The 18,736-nt window shown below is 56.4% G+C and overlaps 1 protein-coding gene across 2 annotated transcripts in view; it reads right to left on the reverse strand.

Moving 5' to 3' along the window:
- Positions 1–241: 241 nt before the first annotated feature.
- QRICH2 (glutamine rich 2) overlaps positions 242–18,736 on the reverse strand; it is a 32,042-nt gene continuing 13,547 nt past the window's right edge. For both annotated transcript variants that reach the window (XM_044746245.2, XM_044746244.2), the window contains 16 exons: positions 12,815–17,396; positions 12,097–12,182; positions 11,479–11,576; positions 10,848–10,962; positions 7,754–8,008; positions 6,802–6,924; positions 6,616–6,690; positions 6,261–6,425; positions 6,018–6,139; positions 5,304–5,369; positions 4,924–5,025; positions 3,918–4,121; positions 3,448–3,595; positions 2,984–3,071; positions 2,114–2,242; positions 242–578 (listed from right to left, as the gene is read on the reverse strand). In XM_044746245.2, coding sequence (XP_044602180.2) covers positions 376–578; positions 2,114–2,242; positions 2,984–3,071; positions 3,448–3,595; positions 3,918–4,121; positions 4,924–5,025; positions 5,304–5,369; positions 6,018–6,139; positions 6,261–6,425; positions 6,616–6,690; positions 6,802–6,924; positions 7,754–8,008; positions 10,848–10,962; positions 11,479–11,576; positions 12,097–12,182; positions 12,815–17,396 — 6,561 coding nt within the window. In that variant the 3' untranslated portion in view covers positions 242–375. The remainder of the gene's footprint in view (positions 579–2,113; positions 2,243–2,983; positions 3,072–3,447; positions 3,596–3,917; positions 4,122–4,923; positions 5,026–5,303; positions 5,370–6,017; positions 6,140–6,260; positions 6,426–6,615; positions 6,691–6,801; positions 6,925–7,753; positions 8,009–10,847; positions 10,963–11,478; positions 11,577–12,096; positions 12,183–12,814; positions 17,397–18,736) is intronic.

The following is an 18,736-nucleotide window of genomic DNA, read 5'->3' on the forward strand; positions in this document are numbered from 1 at the left end:
AGGCGAGAAGGCAGGCTGGCGCCAAGGAAGGCAGCAGCACCCGGGTCTAGCTGAGGTCAGGGGAGAGCTGGTAGGTCTAAGCACAGGCCCACCAGTGCCTGGAGCCTAGGTCTGACCTGTGCCGCCCCCACCCCACTCTGGGTGAGATGCTCAGCTCTCCTGAAGCCCCAGCACTCTTACCAGCTTAATCCGTTTGGGGGGCCGTGGCCTAATTCTCAGGCTACAAGCCAGACCCGCTCTCCTAGAGAAGGTCTGCCACCCGGCCCCGGGGTCGTCTGGAGGAGCCCGGCCTGCAGCAGGCCCCTCCCTCTCACTCCATCTTCCCCAGCCAGGACCAGAGAGCCTCGCTGCCCAAGCTTCTTCCTAAATATTTATTTATTGCTCTGCTCTGTGAGCAGAGGTGGACCGTGGGCCCCGGGTGGGCTCCTCGAGCCCCTCCCCAGGAGGCACGTCCATGGGTATCTCCATCCCTGCCGGTACGTTTGCCATCTCGCTGGGGCTGGGTGGGTGGGCCACATTCGGCTGGGAGAGGCGTCCCTCGGAGGAGACGGGTCTGTCTTTCCATTGACGAGAAGGAGCTGTGGGGCAGCAGGGACCAGGATCACTCTGTCTCCCTCCCCACGCCCACTAGCAGCTCCCCCAGCTTGCCCAAAGACCAGGGAAGTGGGGGCAGCTCCACTAGCCAGGCTGAGCCGCAGCCAGATGCCAGAGAGGGGCCGGCTCCAAGGCTGGGGTGTGCAGGGCAAGCCCTCACACACGCTCCTAAGCAAAGCTCCTTTGAGTTAAAAATAAACAAGCCCTCTGTCAGGGCCAAGAGCCTGCCTCTTTGGTAATGTTCCCTCTGTTAATACAGGGACTATTTAGGCAATATTCACACAAATAGGTGCAGGAATTTTTCCTAAGACTACTCTCCCTCTCTCTCCCGCTCCCATAACATTTTAAGTGCCCTTGGAGTAGACAGTGATGTGCCAAGGAGAAGGAAGCTAAGTACCCCCAAGAAAATAATTCTGGGAGCCAGGGTCACATATTGGCTCTGGGGCCAGACAACTTGCGTTTGAATTCCAGCTTTGCTGCTTCCTAGCTGTGTGACCTTGGGCAAGTACCTTAACCTCTCTGTGCCTCAGTTTTCTCAGCTGTAAGTGAGGCTAACAATGGTCCCTACCTCTTAATGTTGGTGTGAGGATTAAAATTGGTTCATATGTGTAAAGCTCCTCAACAGGGTCTAGCCAGTGAGGAGCCCTCAATAAAGGCGAGGTGCCATGATGGCCACTATCACTCACTCTGTTTCTACTTCCTCCAGGCACTCACTGAACGTGGAACTGGAAGGGATAGTAAAGGGCATCTAGTAGGGCTTGGGCTCTTAACCTGGGGGCGTGGGGTCCTCGGACCTCCTGCAAGTGTCTGCAAAGTGTTGTGGGTACAGAACTTTTTATAGGAAGCACCTTTCATTCGATCCTCCTGGGGGGCCCTGACTCTGGCGGCACTAACCCTGCTCCCCTATACTGACAGAAGAGGAAACAGGTCTGCAGAGCAGGCAGACTTGCTTGGAGTCACTTGAAAGTGATCTGGCCTCCTGGCTCCAGACTAGAGTCCCTCTCTGGCCCCCACGTGTGACCAAACTCTAACGGGCCCTTAGCCCCTTGACTTTTCAGGCAGGATTTAAGCCCTCAGAGGAGAGCAGAGACTCTAGGGACCCTCCAGGCCTGGAGGTGAGGATGCAGGGTTAGGCTGAGGGGTTCTAGAGGTCGTGTCCGGCCCTGTGCCCAGCAGCTGCCATGAGAGCCCGCGCGTACTGACTCCGGGAGAGTCAGGCCTGGGATCTGGCGAAGGACTGGGGCTGGAGCCAGAGCTTGGGCTGCCACCCTGCCCCCATTTCCTCTTCGGAGAGATGGGGACAGTAGTGCCTACCCCACAGACCCGGCACAGCAAGAACTCATTAAGGGCGGATTTTCTCTCTTCCCCCTCCTCCCTTCCGTCGGCCCCCAGGCCCTTCCTCTCTCCAGGGAAATAAAGGCGTGTACCAGCTGTGGTTGGGAAGGGGCTGGGGCAGGGAGGGGAGGCCGGGGCAGTGCCCAGGCCGCCCAGAGGGATGCTCCGACCAGAGGGACGCTACCTGAGTTGTTGCCCGCCAGCATCTGAGCGCTCTGAGGCCGCGAGGGCAGCTGGCCATTGTCACCGAGGGACTGCTGCCGGTGCACGTGGGGCCGGGGCTGCTTGGCCTTATGCTTTGTGACCCCTGAGGCTGACAGGGCACAGTGAGGGAGGGGTCAGTTTTGAGACACTGAGCGAGAGCTCCATGGGGACACATGGGGATGGGGAGAAGGCCGCAGGGCTGCTGGCCACAGCCAGCTGGGGTCCTTCTCAGGCTGAATTCGTGGATGTGCCCTTACACTTCATTCATTCATGTCTGTCCGACAACCCACCCACCCACTCAGATTCCTCTGACGACCTACACACATCGGCCCTGTGCCACGTGCTGGCTGAGTTCTGACCCAGGTTTACACTTTGGGAGGGAAGGCAGCTGGAGAGGTGCGTACAGGGCGGTGACGCCGTGGGAAGTGACAGGCAGCACACTGCAGGAATGGCTAACTGACAGTGGGCCTTCCAGGGAACGAGGGATTCACTGAGCGGTGGGGGCTCAGGAGAGGGCATTCTGAGTTTTGAAAGTGTAGGAGTTGGCTGTGGTGATGCTAGGAACAGAGGCTGAGGCAGGAAAGCCAGGAGAAGCCGCATGAGGGGGAAGGTTGGCAAGAGACGCGGCCAGGACATCCTGGCTAATCGGCTGAGACTGGACGGCTGTCCTGCCTGCAAACATTGACCTGGGGCTTTTGGAGACCTGAATGTGTGGAGTCAGGGAGGGGAGAAGGGGAAGGCAGCCAGGGGCTGGTGGTCCCAAGAAGTGCCTAACTTTCTGGGAGCTGGATGGAGCCTGTGGGACCCAAGCAAGGAGCCTGAGGAGCCTCTAGGGTGCTTGGACACTCACTGTCTTTGCTCAGGATGCTCGGTAGCCTGGTATCCATCCGTCCCTTGTAAATATGTCCATCCAGGCCCAAGATATCCACCTCTTTATGCTGTGGAGGTGGGCCAGTATCCATCACCATGTGGCACTCAGAGCTTGCCCTCCAGTCCTGCCTCCATGAGGGCCTGGGGCACAGAGTGCCATCCTCTCCTGACTCCCAATACCAAATGATGCTCAGAACCCTCCCAGGAGCAGCGGGGTGAAGGGAGGGCTGGAGGGGGAGGTGGGAGGGCCAGGTGGGTGGGTGGCCAGGATAGCATTCTTCCTCTGGGCAAAGGATAAGAACCTGAGGCTTTAACTAGCTCTAAGAAACCACCTCAAGGCAGAGGGCCAGATGAGGCTGCTTCTGGTGTTTTTTCCAGAATGACTTGAGACTCTGGGGTCATCTCAGGGCCCTCTCCCCTGTCCCCCCAGGCAGCGCCCCCGACCTTCATGGCAATCTGGATCTCGGCGGTGGGGTACAGGCCCTGGGCCAGGTGCTGCAGGCGGTTTCGGCGGTAGGGGTAGGTGCGGGTGTGGCTGCCCCCGCAGCGCCGAGGCACCGACGAGTAGGTGTAATCGGCCGGATCGTGTACCCTGTGATGAAGACAGCGGAGTTACTGGGAGCAGTGACCTGGGACCCACCTGTGGTGGGGGCCGGCCAGAGGCAGCTCTTTTCAGGGGTTGCTGTGAGCCAGGAGCAAGGGAGGCCGAGGGACGGGCAGGTGAGTAGGCGGAGCAACCTTGCGCGGGGCATCCTGAGACCACTCTCTCTCACACTCACTCACGTATATACGTTCACATTGACACACGCACTCCCCCTCTGTCAGGGCTTTCCCCAGCATGCGGTGAGGCCTTCTCAAGGCCGTGGGGGGCAGAGCCGAGCCCCATGGCCAGGGCCCGGTCTGTGCCGTCCTACCGTTTGTAGCAGGGGGACCTGAGGCACTGGGCCTGCAGCAGCTCGCGGATCATCTGGCTGCTGGCCTTGACCGAGCCTCCAAAGTGGATCTGCACCTTCTCGATGTCCATCAGCATCTTGGAGTGCATGGTGCGCAGGCGCCCCACACTCCGCTCCATCTGCGCCAGGTCGCTCCGAGGGAAGGGAGCGCTGCCCAGCTTCAGGCTGCGGGCGCGGGCAGAGGCGGGGTGAGGGGTGAGGCAGCCGCACCGCCCGAGCCCTAGCTCAGACGAAACCCCGGCCCACTCCACCCCTTTATCTACCCCCTTTTAAGCAGGACCCTGTGTGGGCAGGAGCCCTTTTCACAGTACCCCAGGGCCCATGGCCAGACTCGCCGGGGAAGGTTTCCTGAGACGGGAAAGAAGCGCGGGAGAGCCAGATGGAGAGAAGCCGAGCGCCTCTAGCTACCGCTGCGGGCGCCAGGGCTGAAGTCGGCCTGGCCTCTCCCTGGCCCCGCACACCTGGCCCCGCACACCTGGAACCGCTAGGCCTCCAGAGAGCACTTTGAAAACCATCCTTTCCGCTGAAGCCCCATCCTTAGGAGGTGGAAAGGCTGCAGGGAGGAGGGCAGGAGCCGAGGGAGTGTGAAACATGCCGCCCCCCCGCATTTATCCCCCCACATTCACTGAGCCAAGCCTCTCGCTGAGTGATGTCAGACCCCTCCCTTCCTCCCAGCCGGGGTTCCTGAGAGCGCGGAAGCATCTGGGGGGGTGTGAGGTGGTGAAGAAGTACCCTCAGAGGGAAGCGGCACCCTTGGCAACGTCCCACCCCGCTCCCAACAGGGACCACCGAGAGGCAGGTGATTCCTAGGGCTTCACTCTTCCTGCTCATGCCCTGGGAAGGGCTGGGGCTACTCAGAAATCGCTCTAGTGCCCTGCCTGTCCCACCGGGAGGAGGAGCCCTCCCCTCGCCCTCCAGTCTGCCGCTGCCTCCCCTGCAAAGCCGTGCGGGACTCCGCTGTCCGTACTTGCGGCTCTGCTGCCGGACCTGCTCCAGTTCAAAGACGGTGTAGGGGCGGATGGAACGGTGCCCGGGCAGGCCTGGGCCCACAGGAGTCACAGGGATGATTCTGGGCAGAGGGAAGGGAAGGGTCAGAGTGTGAGGAATCCCGCCGTGCAGATCCACCGCCCACTCCCCACATTCCACCTGCCTGAGGAGACTTCCCACCCAGGGCTGCAGGGACAGCCCAAGGGTAGGAAGCAGTCCAGGTGTACAGGAATGGACCCATGATGGGCGAGAAGGAAAGGACGAGAGTTGGAGGCAGGTAGGGAATGGAAGAGACACAGCCCTGCCGTGCCCACCCCCACTACGGCCACCAGCTGGGGTCGACCTGGTGTGGGTACTCACTGCCCAGTCACAGGTGTCTCCAAGGGACGGTCACATGAGAGGCAGTGGAAATGTGCCAAGAGCTGCCTGTGAGGAATGGGATACACACGGAGGGTAAGTGCCCTGCCCACAGGGCCCAGGATGGGAGAGGTGGAGAACTCAGGAGGTCTTGGCCCGCTGCAGGCCAGGCAGGCTCCAAGCTCAGCTCACTAGGGTGGCAGGCCCCAGACCTCCGGAGGCAGAACCGGCCCTGCTCCCCAGGAGCACACCAGCTTCTAGACATGCCCGTTCCTGCACTCATCCAGCACCCACCTATCCTAACCCAAAGCCAGCAGGGTTCCAAAGGGCCCCTGAGGGGTGCCCTGTGTAAAGCTCGGGGGCCCTCTGGTGGCCAATAATGGAAATCCCAGGATTCTGCCCTGCCACAGGCCAGGTCCCCATGTAGCCCCTCTCCCTGTCCCAATGGCTGAGCACGTAGCACACCCATGCCTGGAGAGCCTTACACTCCCTCCCCTCCCTTTCTCTGCTGTGATATGAACCGGCCTGAGCTAGAAGAGCTTTTCAAGCTCTAAAATTCTGTCACTCCAACTGTGGGACAGGCCTGGGCAGGATCAGCCGTTCCCCCGGAGCACGCTGTGTGCTGGCAGGAGCTGTTCATCTGGGGAGCCCCCAGTCCCCGACCTGCCCTCCCCCTGCAGAGTATGCCAACCTCCCCCGCTGTCTTTTGGGCCTCACCTCCGCATGGCGGCTGCCTCATCTGCCTGGTAGAGTGGGGAGCGCTCTTTGAGCTGCTGTCGCAAGGATTTCCACCGATCCTCCAGCAACTGCTTCACTGGATCCAGCTCCAGGCGGTCCAGCTGCAGGTGGGGGTGGCGGAAGTCAGCTGAGCTCTGACTAAGCAGGTGAGGGTCCCTGCAGCACCCAGGGAAGGTGGCATTGTCCCAATCCAGGGGGCCTTGGAGCTCCTTCTGCCCCCACCTTGGTGTCCATCTCTAGCAGGAGCTTGTCCAGCATCTTCTGCCAGTCCTGCTCCTGCCCACTCATCTTGGCCACCAGCTCCTGCATCATGTGGTTCAGCTGCTCTGTGGTGGCGTCAAACTGGACACGGCTCACTTTGGCTGCCAGGGCACTCTTGTCGGCTTTCTGCCCGGAGAGAGAGGAGGGGGCCTTCCAGATGGGAGAGGGACAGAGAGGGGCCCCACTCCCCTGAGGTGTGAACCCCTGTCACTGAGCCCATATTCCCCCCATGGGCTCCCCTCCACTCCTGGCCTTTTGAAGAATGCCCAGTGAGACCTCCTGGGACACAGGTGGTTCCTCTGGGCCCGGCCCTTACTGTGTCAATCTCCATCTCCAGGTTTTCCCTGTTAGCCTTTTCCTTCTCGAGTTTCTCTAGACCCTGGTACAACACCTGGGAGCCGGGGGAGCAGAGAGTAAGGAGCAAGGAACTGAAGGGCTGGGGTGGGCGGCGGGGGTGGGGGGCAGCCTCGCCTTCGCCCCCACCACCCTGCGGGCTGCTCACATCGATGTCCTTCTGCTTCTGCCGATGGTCCTCGATGAGGTTGCTGGTGGTGATGTTGAGCTTCTCGCAGTCGCCCTGCACCTGCAGGATGGCACGCTGGACATGGCCCAGCAGCTCTTCATCCTGCGGCAGGAGGGACAAAGGCAGGCTCCTGAGGCTGCTGGGGCACCCCCCAGCGGGACTGCTGCCTCTGAGAAGTTGGCCCTTCAAATATCACCCCGCAGATAGGCCAACCTCAGACCCCATTCTGGCTCTCCTCAGTTGGCTCCACAACTTCCCGCCAACAGTGGGGAGACTCACTACCCTTTCCACGTGTCCACTCAAGGGACACAAGCTTCAGTCCCCCACCTCCCCAGGGGCTAGCCTTGAGGGACCATGGTCGGCCGGTGGGGGTGATCAGTAGAGGTCATCAGGCTCTGGAGTGGCGAGCTGCCCTGTGGCCCCTGAGAGATGGGGTGTGGCCTACAATCTCCTCACCTGCCTTTGACTGAATCTGAATTCCAGAGTCCAAGAGGCAGGACTCGGGGACTTGTGGCTCTCCCTGCCCCCACCAGCAAGCCTGCTCTTTGGAGGGGAATCGGGAAGGGGCGTCCGGAAGACTGGTGTAGGGGGGTCAGTGAACCCTAAAGCTACACCAGTGTCCTTGAGGCACGTGAATGGCACTGCTCCACCCTTCAGCCAGCTGTGCAGTCCCACTCCATGGAGCCAGCTCTTCCCCATGGTCCCTTGTGCCCAAAGTTAGCTCTGCTGCTGCCTTTGCTGTGACCCTATGCAAGGACCAGGGACTTTTGTGGGACCACTAAAGGGCTCCACCACGGAAAACTGGCCCTTAGGTCCAAGCACTCTTTCGGTGGGGAGCTCTTTCAGCCCCTCGCCGCTCCGTGGGCCTCCGGGCTGTGGCTCCCCCTGTGGGACACAGGCAGCTGCACCGGGGGGAAGCCAGCGGAATCACCTGGCTCTGGAGCTTGGTTTTCTTGGACGGCCGGGTGGTAGTCAGATTGTTGACCATGTCCTGGAGCTGCTCGTAGCGCCGCACCAGCGTGCTGACCTGATGGCTCAGGTCCAGGCTGCAGGCTGGGCAGGTGGCCTCAGGGTCAATCTGGCCCGGTGCCAAGGTTGTCAGGGTCTTGTGAGGCGCCATGCTCATGGACAGCAGCGTGGAAGACGAGGTCAGCATGCTCTCGATGATTGTCCTGAGCTTGTCTAACTGGGTGCAGGAGAGAAGGCAGGCGCAGAGCAGTGAGCGAGGCACGGCCATGTTCCACCCACGCTGTCACTGCTAGCAGCTGCTTCCTGCCCCTCACCTGCCACGACCTGAGCAGTCGCCGCACCCTCCGTGCCCCGCAGAGTGTGCGGCACGTGGGAGGCGCTCATCCGCCTGTTAAATAGCAAACAGAGTTCTCAGGGAGTGTAGCACTAATGCTGAATGAAGCCCTTGCAGGAGGGAGCCTTCTGGACCTTTCTGCAGCCCGCCCAATGGCGCACTGCGAGAACATATCCCCTCCAGTCAGTCCTCGAGTGGTGATGTCTGTTAGTCAGTCTGCAGACACTGCTCCAGGGCCTGGGGATGTGACTCGTGCACACTCACGCACACTCTGTCCCCATGCAGCACGTAAGCAACAATAAAAGAATGTAACAGGAGCTGCTGCCACTATGAGGCCTCTCGTGGTCTGGGCCAGACCAGCTCCTCCCAATGGCCCTCCTGCTCTTTTCTGTACCCCATGGTCCCAGTTTGTCACCAAAATGATTGGTCCTGGGTAGGCACCTGGTTCAAGGGCAACAGTCCCTAGACTGGCCAAAGCCCTGTGACGTGTCACCTGGCTCAGAAAGGGGGTTGGCCAACCTAACCCCCTCTCTTAGAAGTGTGTGACTCTGCAGGGCCTGGGGCAGCCATTTGGACCATGTGTGAGAGGCAAGACAGCTGTTTGAGAGTAGACTGGAAGAGAGATGTGGGGGGTATTTCAGAGAGACAGATAAAGAAATGGACACAGAGGCACAGATACACACAAAAACAGACACAAAAAGACAGACAGGGAGTGGCCCGGACCAGACTGCCTCCTCGGCCTGGCTTTTTCCAGGCCCCTGTACATGTACGTACTCTCAACCCAGCTCCCTTCTGCCTGCTCTCACGAGACTGTGCTGCTTGTAACCAGGAGAGCTGACACGCTTCTGAAGAGGCCGAGAGAGCATGTCCAAGGGCCCCCGGGATAAAGAGGGCAGGTGAGTTCTCTCTAGAAGAGAGGAAGTCACCTCCCCAAATATTGGCATCTCAGTGGAGTCACGAATAAGTGGCAGCCCTCCGGGTAGACAAGGTTGAGAAGGACATTCCAGGAAGAAAAGCAGCAGGAGAAAGCAGCGGTGTGTGAAGAGAAAGGCAGGAGGCCGCGGTGGTGGGAGGGGAGTGTGGAAGGCGGTGCCCCGAAGAGGCTGCGACAGGAGGCCGGGTGTGCCCAGCAGGGAGCTGCTCCTCTCTGAAGTGTGGCCCTGGGGAAGCCCTGGCGGTTGCTAAGGTCAGACCTGAGCTTTGGAATGACAGGTGACTCTCACGCACTCTGCTGCTCCTCAAGCCCCACACGGGACAGTCAGATCTGGGGTCATGAAATGGTACACACCACTATTCTGGCAAACTTGGGAGCCGGCCCAGAATGGGGCCTCTAGCACAAAAGGGCTGTTGACATGAGCCCCCTGCACTCAGTGGCTTTTCCTATCTGTTTCTTCTACGAGCACTCAGAGGGCCACTCCTGGTCCAGACACTCCTTACTGAGAACATTCTGGGGTGACCAAGGAAAGCATTACTTAAGATTTAAAGGCGGGCACTTCTACTCACAAGGGAGTGGAAAGACAACCCGCAGAATGGGAGAAAATATTTGCAAATCATATATCAGCTAACCGTCTAGTATGCAGAATATTAAGGAACTCTTACAACTCAACAATAAAAAGACAAATAACCCAATTTTAAAGTGGACAAAGGATTTAATAGACATCAAATTCCAAAGATATACAAATGGCCAATAATCACATGATAAAACGTTCAACATCATTAATCATTAGGGAATGCAAACCAAAACTGTAATGAGATGCCACTTCACACCCATTAGGACGGCTATAATTAAAAAACAAAAAAGGAAAATAAGTGTTGGTAAGGATGTGGAGAAATCAAAACCCTTGTACATTACCAGTGGGGACGTAAAGGGTGCAGCCACTTGGAAAACAGTTTGGCAGATCCTCAAACGGTTAAACAGAGTTACCATGTGACCCAGCAATTCCACTCAGAGGCATATAACCAAGAGAAATGGAAACATATGTCTACAGGAAAACCAGTACATGAATGTGCATAACAGCATTATTCATATTATACAAAAGATAGAGACAACCCGAATGTCCTTCAACCGAGGAATGGGTAAATAAACTGCTGTCTAGCCACAAAATGAAACATCATTCAGCCATAACAAGGAATGAAGTGCATGCTACAATATGGATGAAACTTGAAAACATTGTGCTAAAGTGAAAGAAGCCAGATACGAAAGGCCACGTGTTGTATGATTCCACATACGTGAAATGTCCAGATTAGGTGAATCCTGAGAGACAGAAGGTAGATTGGCCGCTGCCAGAGGCTAGTGGGTTGGAGGGATGGGGAGTGACTGCTAATAGGTACAGGCTTCCTTTTCAGGGTGAGGAAATGTTTTGGAATTAGATCATGGTCGTGGCTGCACAACTGTGTAAATGTACTAAGAACTACCTAGTTCTCTTTAAAAGGAGGAGTTTCATGATATGTGAATTATATAATTAAAAAAGATAGAGAAAAAGATTTCAAGGCTGCTAGACTGGCCTGAAAGGGGTGCCCTTCCCTGCCAGAGGGGACACACCTGACCGTGTACCTGCAGCCTCAGAGCTGGTTTTGGATCAGAAGGGGCTGAACCCTCGATAAGTCACCCCCTGCCCCCCCCACACAGAGGGGTGGCCGGAGGGCACGGCGGCCCTCACTGTCAACAGCCAACTCTGAGAAGGGCTCTGGTCCCTGCGGCTGACGAGCGTGGAATCCTCACCTGATTCTGCAGGTAAAGGGATGCTTCGGAGACTGAATTTTCCATGCTGACCTTGCCCTGCTCTTGGCTCTCCCTCAGCTCAGCCAGCTCCTTCTCGATGTCAGCCACGGTGACTCTGCGTGCACAAGAGATGGCCTGGCCCCACCGCCGGCCCAGGGGCCAGGGCCCACCAGCGTTGAACCCCAGCCATGAGGGATGAGGAGGCTGCAGACCAGGCTCTTTCTCCCGCCTCCAGCAGGCTGTCTAGAGAGTCGAAGGCCCGGCCTGTCCCGGAGGTGGGTGTCCAGCATCCTGGCCTGGGAGGCTTCTAGCAGGTGAGAGCTAACACTGCAAAGTGACCTCTGAGGGGCTCTAGCAAGCGCTCTCCTCCAGCCTCCAGTTGGGGACAGAGTCTAAGAAACTTTTTTTTTTTTTTTTTGGCTCTTCCAAGCCCTGGCACTGAGCTGTTTTAAGAACCTGGGAAACTTCTACCAGCAACTTGAACTAGATTTGGGCAACCTGAAGAGCAGGCATGATCCAGGTGAAAGACAGTGGTCAGTTCAGAGCACAAGTGAACCAAAGCTGCCATCACCTTCTCGACTAAGAATAAGCGACGCCAGGACACAAGCTCCACGTGGCAAGGGCATTTTACCTGAGGATGCCCAGCTGCATGGTCAGCTGGCCAGTTTTCATGTCCTTTCCTATTTCTTGCTCCGCATCGCCCTCCAGGACCTTTTGCATCTTGTCCAGCTACAAACCCAATGGAAGAGGGGGTCAGGCACGCTTGAGTTGTCTGTTTTCCGAACATGCCTCTGCAGCCTGAGCAAGGCCCTCCCCTATTCCAGAATCCTAATCCAACCCTCTGACAAAAAACAAGATCCCTTCCTGACATCCATCCCTCCCATGGTATAGACAGACGGCAGGAAGAGAACGATGAAGACCCAGTAGCCTCTTGCCATGACCACTGGCCCCAGACAGTCCCACAAACTTGACTCCAAGGCTGTCCCAGGAACAGTGGGTTTTACTGGAAACAGCTACAGGCCATAAAGGAGCAAAGGCCTCCTTATTGGCCCAGCTGAATCTTAACAGCTTTCAGAGTTGGGTTTTAGACCCAAGAATTGAACACCATGATACCTGAGGTACATTTTCTGTCTGACAAGATTGAAAAGATCCAGTGAGAGAAGAATGTAAGTGAAAGGACTGTGGAACATGATAACACAACTGAAGGAGGGCTGGCTCTCCAAGGCAAGGAGGCGGGTCTCTTCCTCACCTTTGCTTTTTCCTGCCGAATTTCTTTGGTCAAGGTCTTCAAAGTCTTCAGCTGCTCCTGCAGGTCAGGGGGTATGGTCTTTTTGACTATGGAAAATGGAGGCCTTCCAGTCAGAAGGGTTAGATTCCCCGTGGGCTCCCAATCCCCATTTCCAGCCCCCAGTGAAGCCGCCCCAGCGAGCAAGAGGACGCAGCACTAATCCCGCTTTTCCTGGTGACTGGGGCAGAGGGGACGGGAAGAAGGGAGAGATGAATGTCCTTAGCCCATGAAAAAGCCACCTCATGTTTAATATCCCACACGGCTTTGGGACCACTGACCCACAATTTCTCCCTAAATCTAAAATCGCTCTTGTTCTCTGGGCCTAGAGTTGTGAATGGGCAAAGGTTAAGTTTAATTCTTCAACATTCTTTCTCCCGCCCACTGGCCAACTCTGTTGTTTTCCCTGCCCCAGCGTTTTTCCTGAGGCATCCAGAGAGTCTGACAAAGGCAGAAGAACCTGCCCCATTCCTCTCCTGAGGCTCCTTCGCTCCTCTGGATTTAATTGTATCCTTTGGACCCTGAAGGGGACGGGAGGACCCAGAATGCCTAAGAATGGACAAGCTATTTTCAGGGACTCAGGAAGAGGCCCAGCTGCCAGGAGTTGAGGCCAGGCGGAGAAAAGGATGAAATCAACTTAGAGCAAAGATAGTGGCCCCTCCTCTGCGCAAGCAGCACCCACCCATCAGGGCGAGCAGGTACTGGATCTTCTCCAAGTCAGTTTGGCCAGCTTCCTGCTCATCCAGATCCTTCATGTTCTCCTTTAGCTCTACATAGAGGCCGATGAGCTCCCCCATCAGACGAAACGTTTCCACTGCCATAGGGAAGCTGGGAGCCAGTTTATCCAGTGACTCACGTCTCTCACTCTGCACGTCAATCTTTTCTGATGAGACTTGGTCGAGATAGTTAAGGGAGGTTTCCCTCCTGAAAAAGGTGGCATCTTGGGTAGGGGTCGTCTGGGTAGAAACTCCCAGTTGGTTTGAAGCATATGTTTGATTTGGATCCGCATCTACCTGGACATAACGATCTACACCCTGGGAGACTGGGGTGGAGTAGGCATGGTCACGTTGATCTGGGCCAGGAGATACCAAATGCTGTTGATCTGGGCGTGCAGATCTCACACCTGTGCTTAATGGTGCTGGGCTAGGCTGGTCTGTGCCAGGATGCATTACACCATGCTGGTAAGTTTCTGGTGGTACCAAACCCTCTTGGTCTATACCTGGCAATGCCAAATCTTGATTGGCTGGTAGTGGTGACACTTGGCCATGTTGAGTTCTGCCAGGAGGTACCACACTATGCTGATATGGGCGTGGTGATATAAAATTTCGAGAATCTGCACGGAATGTTGGAAAGCGACGAAGCTCTGTGCCTAGTGGTATCAAGCCTTGTTGATCTGTACCAGGTTGCCTCAAACCACGCTGATCTAATCCAGGCTGCACAAAACCATGTGGATATGCACCAGCCTGGACCAAACTATGAGGATAGGCACCAGGCTGAACCAAACCATGAGGATAGACACCAGATGGGACCAAACCACGTGGATAGGCACCAGGCTGTACCAAACCAGGCAGATATGCACCAGGCTGTACTGGACCAGGTGGATATATATCAGGTGAAACCAAGCCAGGCGTATATATGCTAGGCTTTAAAAAGCCACGTGGATCTGTGCCAGGCTGTACCAAACCATGCTGATCCACTCCAGGTTGCACAAAACCAAGGTGACGTGCACTAGGTTGGACCAAACCAGGCTGACCTGCGCCAGGCTGCGCCAAACCAGGCTGACCTGCCCCAGGCTGGGCCAAACCAGGCTGACCTGCCCCAGGCTGCGCCAAACCAGGCTGACCTGAGCCAGACTGCGCCAAACCAGCCTGACCTGCGCCAGACTGCGCCAAACCAGCCTGACCTGCGCCAGACTGCGCCAAACCAGGCTGACCTGCCCCAGGCTGCGCCAAACCAGCCTGACCTGCGCCAGGCTGCGCCAAACCAGGCTGGCCTGCGCCAGGCTGCGCCAAACCAGGCTGGCCTGCGCCAGGCTGCGCCAAACCAGCCTGGCCTGCGCCAGGCTGGGCCAAACCACGCTGGCCTGCGCCAGGCTGGGCCAAACCAGGCTGGCCTGCGCCAGGCTGCGCCAAACCAGCCTGACCTGCGCCAGGCTGCGCCAAACCAGGCTGACCTGCGCCAGGCTGGGCCAAACCAGGCTGACCTGCGCCAGGCTGGGCCAAACCAGCCTGACCTGCGCCAGGCTGCGCCAAACCAGCCTGACCTGCGCCAGGCTGCGCCAAACCAGGCTGACCTGCCCCAGGCTGGGCCAAACCAGCCTGACCTGCGCCAGGCTGAGCCAAACCAGCCTGACCTGCGCCAGGCTGTGCCAAACCAGGCTGACCTGCGCCAGGCTGGGCCAAACCAGGCTGACCTGCGCCCGGTTGGACCAAACCAGGCTGATCTGTAGCTGGTTGGACCAAACCACCCTGATCTGTGCCAGGCTGCACTGAACCAGGCTGACCTGCACCTGGTTGTACCAAGCCACGCTGCTCCATTCCAGTTTGGACCAAACCATGCTGACCTGCACCAGGTTGCAGCAAATCAGGCTGACCTTTCTCAGGCTGCACCAAACCATGCTGATCCATTCCAGGTTGGACCAAACCCCACTGATCCATTCCAGGTTGGACCAGACCACGCTGATCCATTCCAGGCTGCACTAAACCAGGCTGACCTACCCCAGGTTGGACCATAACCTGCTGATCCATTCCAGGCTGCACCAAACCAGGCCAACCTACCCCAGGTTGGACCATACCCTGCTGATCCATTCCAGGCTGCACCAAACCAGGCCAACCTACCCCAGGTTGGACAAGACCCCACTGATCCATTCCAGGCTGCACCAAACCAGGCCAACCTACCCCAGGTTGGACAAGACCACGCTGATCCATTCCAGGCTGCACCAAACCAGGCTGACCTACCCCAGGTTGGACCAGACCACGCTGATCCATTCCAGGCTGCACCAAACCAGGCTGACCTACCCCACGTTGGCCTGGACCATGCTGATCCATTCCAGGCTGTACCAAACCAGGCTGACCTAACCCAGGTTGGACCAGACCACGCTGATCCATTCCAGGTTGGACCAAACCAGGCCGACCTACCCCAGGTTGGACCAAACCCCGCTGATCCATTCCAGGTTGGACCAAACCAGGCCGACCTACCCCAGGTTGGACCAAATTCTGCTGATCCATTCCAGGCTGCACCAAACCAGGCTGACCTACCCCAGGTTGGACTAGACCATGCTGATCCATTCCAGGCTGCGCCAAACCAGGCTGACCTACCCCAGGTTGGACTAGACCAGGCTGATCCATTCCAGGTTGCACCAAACCAGGCTGATCTGTGCTAGGTTGTGCCACACTAGGTAGATATGCACGAGGTTGCATCAAACCAGGCTGATCTGTTCCATGTTGGGCCAAGCCAGGCTGATCTGCACCAGGTTGGACCAAACCAGGTAGATATGTACCAGGTTGTGCCCAACCAGGTGGATAAGCACTCTGATCTACAACAGGCTGGACCACACCAGGCTGACCTGCTGCAGGCTGGACCACACCAGGCTGACCTGCTCCAGGCTGGACCACACCAGGCTGACCTGTGCCAGGCTGGACCAAAGCAGGCTGACCTGCTCTAGGTTGGACCACACCATGCTGACCTACGCCAGGCTGGACCACACCAGGCTGACGTGCACTAGGCTGGACCACACCAGGTTGACCTGCTCCAGGCTGGACCAAAGCAGGCCGACCTGCTCCAGGCTGGACTACACCAGGCTGACGTGCACCAGGCTGGACCAAAGCAGGCTGACCTGCTCTAGGTTGGACCACACGAGGCTGACCTACGCCAGGCTGACGTGCGCCAGGCTGGACCACACCAGGCTGACGTGTGCCAGGCTGGACAACACCAGGCTGACCTGCTCCAGGCTGGACCATACCAGGCTGACCTATGCCAGGCTGGACCACAGCATGCCGACCTGCTCCAGGCTGGACCACACCAGGCTGACCTGCGCCAGGCTGGACCACACCAGGCTGACCTGCTCCAGGCTGGACCATACCTGGCTGACCTACGCCAGGCTGGACCACAGTACGCTGACCTGCTCCAGGCTGGACTACACCAGGCTGACCTGCGCCAGGCTGGACCAAAGCAGGCTGACCTGCGCCAGGCTGGACTACACCAGGCTGACCTGCTCCAGCCTGGACCAAAGCAGGCTGACTTGCTCCAGGTTGTATGAAGCCAGACGTTTCCAAACTTGGATGTACAAAACCTTGCTGATCTGCAGCAACTTGCATCAAACCAGGTGATACCAAACCACGCTCATCTCTAAGAGGTGGAACCAATCCATGTTGATCCATGCTAGGCAGTCCCAATCCTTGCTGATCCATGCTAAATATTACAAATCCATGCTGATCCATTCCAAGAGGTACCAATCCATGCTGATCCATGCCAAGTGGTCCCATTACATTCTCATCCATGCCAGGCTCTTCTACACCACGTTGGTCTGTGCCAGGAAGTATCATACCATGCTGATATGTGCTAAGTGGAACCATACTAGGCTGATCTGTCCTGGGTAGTTCCAATCTTTGCTGGTCTCTGCCAGGTACCATTGGTGGCATCACACCAAGCTGACCCGTGCTGTGGGGTACTATGCCATGTGGATGATAAGTGCTAGGATGTAGCAATGCAAGCTGATCCATGTCTGGTGTTTCTAATGGTCCTAAGTCATACTGATCTAGCCTTGGATAGATTTGACCCTGGCTAATGTACACTCCCCCATGCTGATCTGGGTACACCTGAGGATGCCAGTCTCTGGCAGAGGTAGCTGGGGGTAAGTCCTGTTGAAATGGGGCAGGGTGTGCATCTTGTTCATCTCTTCTTGGATGTGCCAAGCTGTGCTGCTCTCTAGCCCTGCGACGATCTGACTCTACTCTGAACTGAGACACAGCGGGGTGATAGGGTTTTGCCAGGCCAGCTTCATCACGGGCTCTTGGGTGCTGTTCTCCACCAGGAAACACAGCAGGAGAGGGACGTCTGCTTCGTTCTCTGCTACTCATCCCTTCAGAGGGGTATGTTGTGCCACTGGTTCCCGATAAAGGCTGACTTGGGCCAAAACCACTAGCAGATTCCAGAGGCTGGTCAGCGGTTGAATGCCTGGTGGAGCCTCCGGTTGAAGTCGCGTCGCTCGATGTTAAGGAAGCCTGCCCTTTGCGCTTGGGAAGTCCTATCGTTGAGTCTGAGCCCTGGTTGAAGAGGAAGAAAGAAATCAGCAACAATAAGTAAAAAATATTCACTATAAGACTCGGAGGGCAGGAAATCTCGGATATCTGACTAGGATTATTTAGGGCTCTTGGAGAAAGATAACTTCTAGGACCCAAAACTAAGTTGGGCCCAAGACAGACTTTGACATTCTTGAAGGAGAGGTCTCTATATTTTTGAGAATCTGCACGTTTTCAAATGACACCACAATATGTAATTTCCCTCATAAAAGACGGGGAAAACTGCAAAATACAAGTGACGCACTCCACTTCTCACTGAGTCTACAAAGGACACGGGTATTTAATAGGTTTAAAATCTAAAGTCTGCCCCATCATTGGCCCATTGCTGATGATGAAAGTGTACACTGCAGGGCAAGTAAACCACACATTTAAAATGGAAATGCAGAAACCCTGGACCCAGAAATTCCATAGATAGGAATTTTCTCTATGGACTCTCACAACAGGAAGCCAAGGTATATGCACAAAGACAGAGTCTGTGGCATTGTTTATAAACTAGATTATCAATAGAGGACTCATATTTATGGCACACCCAGTCTGTAGAATATTAAGAATCTTTTAAAAAAAGAATGATGACTACTTCCATTTCCAGCCCAAATGGAGTAACAGGGCCTGGATTTACCCTCCTGTGTGTAACAACCAGAAACCAGAATCCAAAAGCAACAATAACTATGAAACAGTGGTTTCTAGACGCTGGATATCAGCTAATGAAGGCTAGCAACCCTTGAAAAATGGGGAGGCAAACTATGTGAGCGCCTCAGCTTACCCCTCGATACAGGCTCCAGGCTGCAGGGCGGGGAGCGGGCCTGAAGTGGGCCCAGCAGACTCCCTGAGTTGAGGAGACAGAGCTGAGCATTCAGGGCTACCGAGGCAAGAAGAGCTCACAGGACAGACTACCAGAAAGAAAGGAGATGCGCACAGAGATGACTCAACAGATCTGAGAGGGGCCCCCTCGGGCAGTCAGCACAGAAATGATCAGCACACACATGTGAGGAAACCACGCAAGGCTGGGAGAAGAACCGTCTGCAAAGCTGGAGGGAATAGTGCCCAGACTCTCACGGAGCTGGGAACAGTGCCTGTTTCTACCAGCCAGTTTGGAAAAGAAATCTCATAATTAAGCGGGCGGAGTACTCAGAAAGGTGTTGCCTCAGAAGTGGAGAATGATCAGCCCTACACTGAACACTGCTATGGTCCCACTGAGAAAACAGCTCAAAAAAAAAAAAAAACAGTAGAAGAAACAAAAAAGAAATTAAAATGGCACCCTAGAATATATTAATTTAACACAAGAGACGACAATAGGGGAATGG

This window comes from Equus asinus, chromosome 13, assembly GCF_041296235.1.
Source record: "Equus asinus isolate D_3611 breed Donkey chromosome 13, EquAss-T2T_v2, whole genome shotgun sequence".
In the NCBI taxonomy this organism is placed as follows: domain Eukaryota; kingdom Metazoa; phylum Chordata; class Mammalia; order Perissodactyla; family Equidae; genus Equus; species Equus asinus.